We start from the raw sequence: 12,286 nt of genomic DNA on the forward strand, positions 1-12,286 counted from the left end.
TCATATAACATTCATATTTTCTTGATTTTTTTTTTTTTTAAGCACTGAACTTTTACTCAACACTTTTGGTGTACTAGAACTGACTTATCAGTCTGATTGAAGACAAGTGAGTCTTTATCCAAATGACTAGGACTTTACCTCCTGACTTTTGGAATAGGCCTACAACTTACAAAGCTTGGTTAGAAACATTGTATTTACTTAGCTGTTACTCAGATTTATTAAGCTCATTATTTAATTCTGAATTTTCAGCTAATTTTTGTCCTCTATTATCATCTAAATCTTATGTTATTAGGTGTTGAATTGATTTGGTTCTACATGTACTTTCTACTGAGTCTGGGAGCATTGGATCTGTTCTCAAAGCAGCCATCATTTAGCCTATCCTGTTATCTTCTCAGTAATTTTTATAGGTAGGGTTTACCTCTGGTGAAAAGTTTAAAGCATCAGTAGAACTTGAGGAGAAATATTCAGTACAATGAACTGGAGAGGGAAATTTGGTAGTTTGTTTTAAATTGATCACTGAAATGATGATGTCAAGACTTGCATATGTTAACACATAGATTACACAATAGTGAAAGTGGACACAATTTTTTTTCTGGCTTTTATTTTTTTTTGTTGTAAATTACTCAAGCAGCTTTTCTTAAAATAGCAATGGCAATTATTACTCAGGGCAGAAGAGTAACTGGTGAGGCTCTTTACATGAACCGCATAAAAATGTTTACCTGGAGACTAGTAATATAAAAAAGTAGAACATTAAAACATGGACTTTTCAGGTCTTTTGATAATTACCTTGACAGATCTATATTACATAAAAACTGTCTTTTATCTAAAAGTATGTTGAGAGAGAGAACACAGAAGGAACAATAAGGATTTAAAAGCAAAAGGCATGTGGAGTGCTTTTCTGAATCTCTTCATTGGAAGGTCTTGCTTTTCTATTGCAAAGATGTCACAAATAGTTTTAAGAGATTAGCTAGCAGTACTATGCCAGTGAGTAAAACGTCTTTCCTCAAGAGATCAATGGCTGCAATATGGAAGGGTGGATAATCTGTTCTCCAGTTTGTACTCCTTGCTGTTCTCTGCAGGACAATCTTTTGCCTGACCTGTAGATAAGAAGAGTGAGACTCTTGAGGTAGACTTACTTTTTATTAGAGATATTTCTGTGACACTGAAGTTCAAGACTCTGTTAGTCTGCCTTATAGGAATCTTTAGATCTATGGATGTCCTTGGTGACACTACCAGCTGTCACCACTGGATAATAGGAGGAATTGGACATTAGAAGGAACTTCTTTACAGAAAAGGTGATTTCACATGGAATGGACTGAGGAGGGAGGTGATGGAGTCACAATCCGTGGAGATGGTTAAGGAATGACTGGACAGAGCATTCAGTGGCATGGTCTATTTCCCAGATTGGTGTTCAGTCAGAGGTTGGGCTTTGGTCTCAGAGGCTTTTTCCAGCCAAAGCAACTCTGTGATACTGTGTGAAACACTTCACTGGGTTCTTCCTTAACATCCTAGCAGAAGCCTCCGGGAACAGGCTGACTTTCCTTAGTAACACTTAGTAGCCAGAATTTGTACTGCTAGCCATGATAACCCTTGCATTCCTCGATTCACCACAAGGAGTTTTGAGCATCACTTGTGTCAGGTGTTGGAACATCTATCAGTTATACAAACTGGCATTCAAAATAGTGTGACAGTAGTCAAGATCTGACTGATGCCATCATGGCTGTGTTTCACAGCACTCTTTTTTATTTGGTTTTGCTAGCCTTTATCTTCACTTTTTCAAAGCTACTTTTGCCAGTGCATCTGAAATTACAGTGGGTTTAGAGACCTTAGAGTCTGGGGTTTATTTCTCCTTACATGAAATTGTAATCAGAACAACTCACAGAATCACAGATAAGTTGGAAGGACTCAGAATGATCATCAAGTCCAGCTCAGGGATTAAATGCACAACTTTGGTGTTGTTAGCATCATGCTCTGACCAACCAGGTGAACTCGGTTGCCATTGAACACAACTTCACGAATCATAGAGAGTCCTCTGGAGATTTCTTTTTCATCTTAAACATGAATATATTTCATTGCATGTTCCTTCTTTTGAGCCACATCTGTTATCCTGGTACCTTGCATCATTGGCTGAGGCTGCTGACAAGTTTCACTTTCCTGTTAAAGAAAAGCCAGCACTGGAATCCTTTTGTGTGGTTTTCCCATTGAAGTATGAAAAGGAAATGGCTGTCCTGGTGGATTTTGAGCTGCTTGCACTTGAAGATGTTTAGATTGATACACAACTACACAAACACCATTACTTCACTGTTCAAATTGATAGTATCCTATGGCAATTTTTTTCTGATTAATGGGATTTATAGGGATATTGCTTTCTTCTTACTCTAGCCAAGATTTTTATTTTCCTGTTGATGTTCTTACTGCATATAACACCTTTCTTAACAGGAATTAACAAATCATAGTCATGAAAAGGGAATGGTATTGGAAATTATGTAGCAAAAGTAGACAAGAGTGAAGGAAAACAGATGAAACAGTATTAATATATATAGATGAAGCAGAATTAGTAAATTGATTTCAAGTTGAACTTGAGTAGTTGGTAGACCCATGTACATTTGTATAAATGTCCTTTAGTTTGCATGTCACTGTAAAATAAGTTATAATAAAAAGAAAATTAGTTTAAAAGGTACTGTCTTTCACAGGAGGAGTATGAGAAGTATGGAATTCGCATTAGAGTCAAATTCCACAGTAGCACTGAACTTCATGAATTGACTCCGTATTATCAGAGTGGAGGTGAGAAAACTGTTTCCACTATGTTATACCTGATGGCTCTGCAAGAACTCAACAGATGTCCTTTCCGGGTTGTTGATGAAATAAATCAGGTGAGAATCAATAGTGTGATATTGCTCTTTCTGTATACAGATGTTTATGACATAGTGGAGAGAACAGACTTTTTTTTTTTTTTTTCCTTTTCAGGGAATGGATCCAATGAATGAGAGAAGAGTTTTTGAAATGGTTGTGGAAACTGCTTGTAAAAAAAGGACATCTCAGTACTTCCTCATTACACCAAGGGTGCGTGGCAGAAAATGAAATAGGAAGTTTAAAGTGTAGGAGAATTGGATTTTGTGTGATTAGTACACTGATAAACACTGTATAATTTGCCTGTATTTTACCTAAGAAATTTGGATTAAATAGAGTATTTGCCCATTTTAAGGACAGTCAGGCAAAAAATCAGACAATTTAGACCAAGGCTCATAGGCACATCTCCTCAGAAACCCGCTCTGGAGTTGTGGTCCCACTGGAAGCATCATGTGTTAGCCACCAGTGGACAGGGTTACCATGGAAAAGGCTGTAAAAGGTAATGCCTCTAGCTAACACAAAATTCAGACTGTAGCAGAGACCAACTTCCAGACAAGTCAGATGATGATACTGTAGAAGGAGCAGGCTAGTGCTGCTGACATCAGAACTAGAAGAGTCCTACATGATTACCTGAATAGTTTTCCTGTATTAATCTGAGATTTAGAGGCTCAGAAAATGTGAGATCTATGCTCTGAGAGTGAACAGCTTAATTGTACTCTTTGGTCAAAATTTTAAAAAAGGCAGTTAACTTCCTAGTCATGCAGTGATGCAGTGCCAAGGTTTGAACGGGGTAAGCAGGGTTGCTGTCCACCTGCACCATTAACAGAGACTAACACTATGTTGAGCTTGATCCAAGAGAAATTGAAACAAATTATTATGTACAAGTAAATATTACTTGTACACCAGGGAGACAAGCAGTTAGTATGTGCTGGTTTTCATTAAGATATCACTCCTGTATCCTGTTATACACTGTATTTTAGAAAATCTGGCTGGTATGTCCTGTTTTTCCAGTAAGTAGCAATTGAAGGGTCTGAGTAAAGCCACCTCATAGCATTTACTTTACTGGAAGGAGATGGAAGGTTATGCGTGTTGTTCCTTCTGATCTTGCAGTATGCTTACCTCCATGCAGTTTGGTCATTTCCTGACCGCATTACTTCTTTTTTGTTCTGTGTTATCTATTCCCTTTTGTCTTCTTGTGATTCCTCTCCTTATTGAATCAGGTTTTCTGTGTGCTCTCCTTCTTAGAGAAAGAACAGAATGATTTGGATGTTGATAGACAGCTCAACTAACTCTTATGTTTCCCAAATTTAAGTAGTTGCAGAAAAAATTACTGTCTGGGGTCCAGAGTCTGTTGTAAAAGTTGAGTCCGTTGTCAAATTACTAAGAATAGAGACAGGGAAAAATTGAGTATGCAAACTAACCAGGAAGATCAAAATTAAAATGAAAAAGCAAAATTTTAAAAATCTCCGAACTTTAAAAAAGAAAAAAAAACTCAACATAATGGTAAGAGGAAACTTAAGGACTGTGTTGCAGCATTATTAAGCAACAAGAGACAGTATTATGAAGGAGGTGGCTGAAGATATTCTTTGTGCCTCCTTCCCTCTTCCCCCCACAAACAGGTCACATAGCAAGTTACAATGGCCTGTCACAAGAAAAATTAGTGAGAAAGCATGTTGTGTAAAGGTTTGGTTGATTGAGAGTGTTTGTGTGGGCTACATTAGAGGATAATTTAAAAAGCTGCACAGGGCAGGCTGAGAAGGCCGGACTCTGCTTTTCATGGCTTACCTGCAGTTCCTGAGCCTCTGCTATATGTCACCACTTACTAGGAATCACCTACTAAAAAGTGTGGCAATTTGTCCTACTAAGCCAAGCTCCATGTGTGTACTCAGTGGATACAGGAAAAACTGCGACACTTTTTTCAGTGTATTGACACCTCCCCTGGTTGTATTTTTAAGCAAGCTGCAGAGGGAAGGGATATAAATTAATGTGCAGTAAAGTTGATTAGGAATACTGTATTTTGAGTAGTTGTGATTCGCTGTCATAATGAGTAGATGAACTGAATATGTTCTTAGAGTGGGTTTGAAAGTTAGTATTTTTAATACAAATCTGGTGAAGCAGATTACATTTATTAAACATACAGATAATCACCATGTTGGGAGTTAATCCTTTTTTCACTGTAAAGTGAAATTCTAAATATGGTTAGGTAAATTTTATTGTAAACAGGATTTGTTTCAGTACAGGCAAACATAAAATTTTGTATTTAAGTGGGAAAAATCTACAACAGGTGTAATGCCTAAATGACTGGGGAGAGGAAAGTGGCCAGTTGAGCATCAGTTGCAGGTAAATTGTTCAATGTCATCCTAAGCACTGCTTTTAATCTACAGTTTGTGTGACATCTTTGTCTGCTGGGTTTGTGTTTGGCATGGTTTGGATTATCATAAGTGTCCAGCTTTGGCTGTTACACTTCAGAAAAGTAGTCCAGGCACTGGAATTACTCCAGAAGGTAGATTGTTTTGAGTTTTCACTAATGGAAATTGCTTAGCTCAGAGAAGCACAAGGCTAAAGAGAGACATAGATTTACGTGGGTACAATTACTCTCTCATGTCCTGCCCTGGGGAAAAAAAGGGAAAAACATTATTCTGTGCCCACAGAGGAGTGAAGTTATTCTCTGGATACAGCAAAAAAAAGCAGTGAGATTGATGGCAGCAAGAAGGTACAGATTAGATACAAAAATTTTCTTCTAATAAGAATAGCAATGCATGGAAATTGGCTGAAGAATGAGTCCCTTTGAGGCAGTTTCTAGGAACAAATACACTTCATTTGTCATGTTGTAATTCTAGTATAGTGATATTTTTGAGATCTAAGGTTTTTCATAGATCCTATTCAGCTTTTTTAGATAATGGGGAACATCTAGCTATTTTGACTTTGGTTTCTGTTTTTCACCAGCTCCTGCAGAATCTCATTTATAATGACAAGATGACTGTGCTGTTTGTCTACAATGGACCTTTTATGCTGGAGACATACAAATGGAACATAAAGCGCTTCAAGAGACGGCAACGGCACCTTTCAAGAATGACTGATTCTTAATTCTACAGAAGTATTTTATATATCTTTATTGAAACATCTGGCTTTCAAGAATTCAGAAATTGTCAAAGAGGAAAACCCTCCAAAAATTGATAATTGAGAACTTTGGTTCTTAAAACTTACACAAATGCTTGACAGATTTGAAATGCATGGTTTTCTTTTTCAAGTCTTTCATAGTGGTCACTTTCTCCAAATAACCTACTCTTCTCAATAGTAGGTTTAAATAATTTTTTTTTCTATTCTCTCTGTTAATGCAGCATCAGAAGTACAGGTACTTTTTCTAGGTTATCCTGGACTTACTCTGTGATTGTTGTTTTTTTAGAGGTTGGGGGTTTTTTCCCAAAAATTGAAATTTGCTTTTGGTAAATAATTTTACTTTACCACAGATGTGGGTATTATCTCATTTCCCTATTGAAATGCAATTTTTTAAAATTAATTCAGGTGATCTGTAGAAAAAGAATGGTTTGTAATGGTTTGTTTTGTAAAAATAAACCCGAAATTAATATAAATAATATGATTCTGTGAATATATTATTGTTGAGTAAATACTTTCTCTCAAAATAAATAAATAAATATAGTAGCATTTCCTTTTGTAGTGCTTGAATTATGTTTTTCTAGCAAGTCTCTTAGCAAGGAGATTAATAGAATTCCTGGTCTTCCTGAAACAGTGAGCCTACTGAGCTTGCAGAAATAAAACTAAGCAATATATAACTTCTTGTCTGTTTATTTTTCTAAGTAAAACTTCATACGTTTTTGGTGATGGAGAAAATAGTGCTGCAGATTTGGCATGTAAGTTTAAACCCAGGAGGATTTTACAAGGGGTCAGCTGTATTGGAGTGATTGTACAGTCAATTGCTTTTCAACAGAAAGCCATAAAAATGTTTAATAGAGTGTTAGCCTTAACTGTTAAGCATTTGGAAATGCAGGTTGCAATAGAATGTTGAAGACCTAAAATAAAGTCCTGATTATTACATTAACTATTAAATAAGTAAAATTCAACAATTTGATGTCTGCTTTCACTGGGTGTTTTTCTTAACAGCATCCTAGCAATGAACTTTGCTAGTGAAACTGGTATTTCAGGCTTTGATATTCATGCATTCAAAATAAAATAACTCACTACAAAATATGAGCTGGAATCTGGAAGGTTTTAGGTATTAAAGGGAAAGTATTGTAGTTGCTCTTTTGAATAGACAGATGAGCCTTCAATGCAGTAGAGAACCACACATTCTTGTTACTGTGGGCCAGTGTTAGTCAATGGAATTGTCTGACTGTGAAAGGAGTTCTGGAGTAGTTTATATGATGGTTAATGTCCCAACACAAGTACTGAACAGAAGATACAAAAGTGTAGAAACTCAGGCTGTTATACAGAGTTAATTTGGGCAGCAGAGTACCTTTTACATAATTGAGGCTACAGGCCTATCTGTCTGATCGCTGTATTGAAAGATCTTGGTTTTAGAAGTATTCTTCAAAATTGTCTGTTATCGGGGAGTTTGTTGCTGTTACTGTTCATTTTCATATCTCATTGCTGTTTGCAATAAATAGTTCTTATTTCTCAGCCTTCATCTTTGTCTGTTGTGCCTCCAGTTCTCTCCAGCACACTGCAGGGGGAGGGGAAAATGGAGCAAGAGAGTGGTGTCTGGTTTGGAGAGTCTTGAGGAGGCAAAAGCTGGGGAGTACCATTCCTAAACCAGGACAGATTGGCACAGTATCTGATGGGAGGTGTCTTAACAGAAGAGCTACAGCCTGGGAAGCAGGGGAGGGGGAGCCTTGGCACTCTAGCTTCTCTGTAAATAACTGAGCCAGAATTACTTTCTTCACTTGTGACTCACTAAAACACAGTGTCCAAAATTACTTTTCCTAGAACTTTTTGTTCTGGAAGCACTTTTCCCCCCATACCTTGCTAATTAAGGATAAAACCATGATTCAGTGCACTATAATTTGTGAGAGAAAGGATATGTGGAATGGAGTTGAATCCTCCTCTGCTCCAAGAAAAATTCTTCACCTGTTCCTTCCTAAACATCTGAAAATCATGACACTTTCTATGCCATTGCACCCAGACTAGGCTTGCCAAAAGCTGTTCTTCTAGGAGGCTCATTTATACAGTGTCCTTTGCATATTCCAATAGCTTGGGTGAAGGGCAATTTTTTGTAGCAGGGGCTGATCTAATAGTTGCTATAGCCTCATTTTACTTTGGTGCTAACTTCAGCCATTGATAAGGCTGTGACCTAGTAGAGGGAGAGGGGGAGCTAAGTGCAGAAAGACTATTTTTAGCCACTGAAAGCTTTTCAGGCTTGACTGTAGAGTCTGGAAAGCCAGTAGGGAAAGCATGGGAAACAAAGGACCAGTAGCAACAGTAGAGGCTGTAGAAGTAAGAGAGGTGATAAGTAGCACTAGAGCAGCCTATCAGCCTCTCCTGTGGCTCAGCTCTTGCCAACTGGTGTAATCCTCTGACACCAATTCCCATCTTTATGCTTTCCACGAAATTCCTCCAGCTTTTCTCCACTAATCTGCTCCCTGGTTACTCTTGGAAGTAATTCCCCTGCTGTCCAGTCTTCTGTTGATCTGTTACCCCCACTAAGCCAGTGGGGTTTTTTTGACAGTTGTACTGGTTTTGGCTGGGATAATTTTCTTCATAGAAGTTTGTATGGAGTTATGTTTTGGGTTTGCAACCAGAATGCTGTTGGTTACATAGGGATGGTTTTGCTACTCCTGGGGGGTGCTTTGCACTGCATGGATGCCTTTTCTGTTCTCACACTGCCCTGCTAGCACAAGAAGTTTTTAAGAAGCTGCAAGGGGACACAGGTGGGACAACTGACCAAAGGGCTATGTCATGCTGTATGACATTGCTCTCAACAGTAAAAGCTAGGGGAAGAAGGAGGGGTGTTTGTAGTTATGTCTTCTGAAGTAATAGCTATGTGTGGTGGAGCCCTGCTTTTCTGTAGGAATAGCTGAACACCTGCCTGTTGATGGGAAGTAGTGGATGACTTCCTTGTTCTGCCTTGCTTTTGCTTTCCAAATTAAACTGCTTTAATCTCAACCTAGAAGTTTTCTCACTTTTACCATTCTGATTCTCTGACCCATCCCACAGGGGGATGGTGGGTGTGTGGCCCTGAACTGCTGCCCAGGATTAACCCACAACAACAGTGTGTGTTGGTCTCAAAACGTGATGTTATGCCTGTCATTTTTTGCACCTGGAGCTAAATGAGATCTTGGCAAATATCTTTGCTTGTGTATTCATAGAAGAGCAAGACCTCTTTGGAAAGCATGGTGACCTTGCAGACTGACCTCTTTGGAAAGCATGGTGATGAGAACATGACAAGTTAGCTGGAAAGGAATGACTTCTTTGGGGATAAGGAGCCATGCATAGTAGTGGACAAAGTTGATTTTGCAGGAAGCAAGATGAAGGGAAAGGATGATAACTCAGAAGATGGTGGGAGAAGATACGAAGGAGCCATGGAAAAGAATAGCTGAAGAGTGCCCAGGTAACATGGAACGTGGATGGTTCAAAAGAATCTAGATCACATAATTTAAAGGGGAAGGATGTCCAATTCCCCTTTCCCAATTTGTAACCAAAGCTGTAGACTGTGAACATTATGCAGCTTGATCTTAACTGCAATCCATTAATGGTGGTTTATGTCAGTTTGGGTCATGTAATAGGTTTTCATGGACAATAAAGGTTTTTTTGGATGGTTGGGTTTTGAGGGTTTTTTGTTGGTTGGTTGGTTGGTTTGGTGGTTTGGGTTTTTTTGCAGAGTTTTTACTTGTTTTGATGGTTTTGTTGTTCATTTTCCTGAGGAATTACAAACACAATGTAAATCCAAAGCAGATTATCAGTACAAGGAGTGCAGACTTCTCAGATGCTACCAAAAGTACAAGCCTCACTTTGTCCTCCTGCAGTAAAGCTTAAAGGACTTGTTCAGGTGAAAAGCTACTGATATTACAGTTTTCTGTGGGCCCCAGCGACTGAGGAATCTGACTCTGCTTTGTGTTTCTTTCTGAACTGAACTGTACCATCCATGAAGGACTTTCCTGGTCAGAATTGTTGTAGAATTTAAAATACACTTTGCTGTATAAAATATATACTGACCTAATATATTTAAAGTGGTACAGTTGCCACTGTGCATGCAATTCCCTAAGCATCAGTATGTCAGAAATCAATATGTGAAAAATCCTTGCAGTAGCTTATACTGGGGAGAATCCTTTATTTCAGTTTGAATAAATTTCCAGTAAGGCTGTCCTCCTTGAAGTGTTTGTTTAGAAATGATACCCCTAAGAAATATGGCTTATTAGATGTAAGAGTTGAATGTAGTTTAGCTTCTAGATAAGGCCCGGCTTATTTCATGCAATGCAGGAAAGCAGAGGCAGTGATTTGCTACCAGCACTGCACAGGCTAGTAATACAACTGTGGTTTTCCCTTGTATTTTTTGACAGAGCGGTTATGTGTGGGTTTTCATAGGCTCTCAAAATATGCTTTCTGCTTACAAACACTGTTCAAAGCCACCAAAGCAGTCATTAACAACAGAAGAGCCCCCATCACGGTATGTGGTGCTTCTGGGAAGCTCTAATATACCTTACTTCTGTGTCTTCTGAAACTGCTGCTGCTGTCTTTCTGGTCCCTGCCCATTAGCCAGAAGAGAAAAAAAAGCCTTTGAGAAAGCCCAAGACTTTTCTGTGCACCTTTGGTTTATTTCTCCATGCATTCTGAATTCCAAGATGGCATTGTTGGACCTTGTAATGGTGAACTGCCCTTATGTACTCAGTGATTTTCCATGTGCTGTGGTTTATACATTCCATTTCCTTTGTACTGTGTGTTTCACTGTGCAGACACACAGGCATTATGTGGCCTAAGAGGCAGTAGACATTATGAAACAGAGACTGATGGGGTTTGATATAAAAAGTGATAGGATGTTTATCAATTATCAATTGAAGCCAGTAAAAATACAGCAATAGTTGTAGCAATTTCAAAAATACAAGCTGAAAGCAATACGACGCTAGCTTACCCAAAAGCCGTGGATTAGCCAGAAAAATAGTGTGTGTAATCATACAGAAATAAATGTCTGTTAAGGATTAGAACTGATGGCAGTCAAAACCTTCTCTTATTGAAATGGGAAGATTTCCACAATACCTGTGGAAGTGTTTGAGGAGATGTTTTAGGGGTCAGAAAGTTTCTCAGCTGAGGACAGCATGGCAGTGAAAGAATGGTAGCTGAAAAATTCTTCCCATTGGGAAAACTTTCTCTCCTTTAAAGGCGTCCCATAAACAGTACTTGAGTAAGTACAGTGTTCTGCCAATTGGGCATTTGCATTAAGTTACTGCTGAAGAATTTTTTCCGATGTGGCTGAGCAGTGTGAGGAGCTCAACCTGGAAGTTTTGTTTCCAAAGCAAAAGTCATTGAGAAAGTAGTGGTTATTACAGAGCTCTGATGCATAAATAAAACCTCACAGACTCCATAGCCCTGGAAGAGTGAGTGCTGAACAACGTTGTTATAGACTCCTATGGAGATCAAAATTATCCAGGTCACCCAGCAGCAGACTCAGAAAGCCAGCCTTCCTTGTACGCTCTCTGAAGCACTCTGCAGGCATTCAACTAGACTGTTAAGACATTTTGGGGCATGTTTCCTTTCTTTTGTCCTTGACAGAGAGGAAAAATGAAAATACAGGATATCCTTACAACCTTGTAGGAACTGTGCTCTCAGAATCAGCAGGTCTGTGTTCAGGGTCACACTTCCCCATGCCAACTGCCAATGCCTCTGTGGTGCACCCAAGACTTTGCATGATGTAACCATTCCTAGTCAAAATTTATACCACCTCTAGCGAGACCCCTCTGTACAATGTATTACATCTCAGTGGTTGGAAACTTCCTTCTAAGGTGTCCTCTACACTAGGCAGATTTTTGTAGCTATTCAAATTACAGCACTAAAACCAAATATTAAAAGGTTTAAGAGGAAGAATTGTAAATTTGTGGAAAGTCTTTTACTATGAGGTTACAAGGGAATGAGGCCAGTGCCACAGCCCTCTGTCCCTTGTTCATAAAATCAATGACAAGCTGAAAAAAGAAAACATTATGCTGAGGTTTTTTTATCTGTCTTTTAGCCATCCAACACAAGAAGAAAAAACTCCAACTCAGCATTGAGTAAAATCTGGAAGCTACTTATAAGTTTGGTTCCAGCTGCAGATGGCAATCTTCCACCCATTTGTCCCTGCCTGCATTACTAGAAGGTTACATGTTCCCTTGGGTCCAGGGCTCATCTTGTAGTCATACCCGAGCCCTGTGCCCATGTACCTGGTTAAGTTTCTGTAAGTGGTTGCTTTCAGTAACTGTGATGCCCATGACCATGCATGTCAGGGAGCTTT

General features: G+C 38.7%; 1 protein-coding gene across 2 annotated transcripts in view; it reads left to right on the forward strand.

The window, feature by feature from the left end:
• Positions 1-7,495, forward strand: part of SMC5 (structural maintenance of chromosomes 5) — a 41,566-nt gene extending 34,071 nt beyond the window's left edge. For both annotated transcript variants that reach the window (XM_053969146.1, XM_053969147.1), the window contains exons 22-24: positions 2,694-2,873; positions 2,968-3,063; positions 5,797-7,495. In XM_053969146.1, coding sequence (XP_053825121.1) covers positions 2,694-2,873; positions 2,968-3,063; positions 5,797-5,937 — 417 coding nt within the window. In that variant the 3' untranslated portion in view covers positions 5,938-7,495. The remainder of the gene's footprint in view (positions 1-2,693; positions 2,874-2,967; positions 3,064-5,796) is intronic.
• The last annotated feature ends 4,791 nt before the right edge of the window (positions 7,496-12,286 follow it).

This window comes from Vidua chalybeata, chromosome Z (genome assembly GCF_026979565.1).
Source record: "Vidua chalybeata isolate OUT-0048 chromosome Z, bVidCha1 merged haplotype, whole genome shotgun sequence".
In the NCBI taxonomy this organism is placed as follows: Eukaryota; Metazoa; Chordata; class Aves; order Passeriformes; family Viduidae; genus Vidua; species Vidua chalybeata.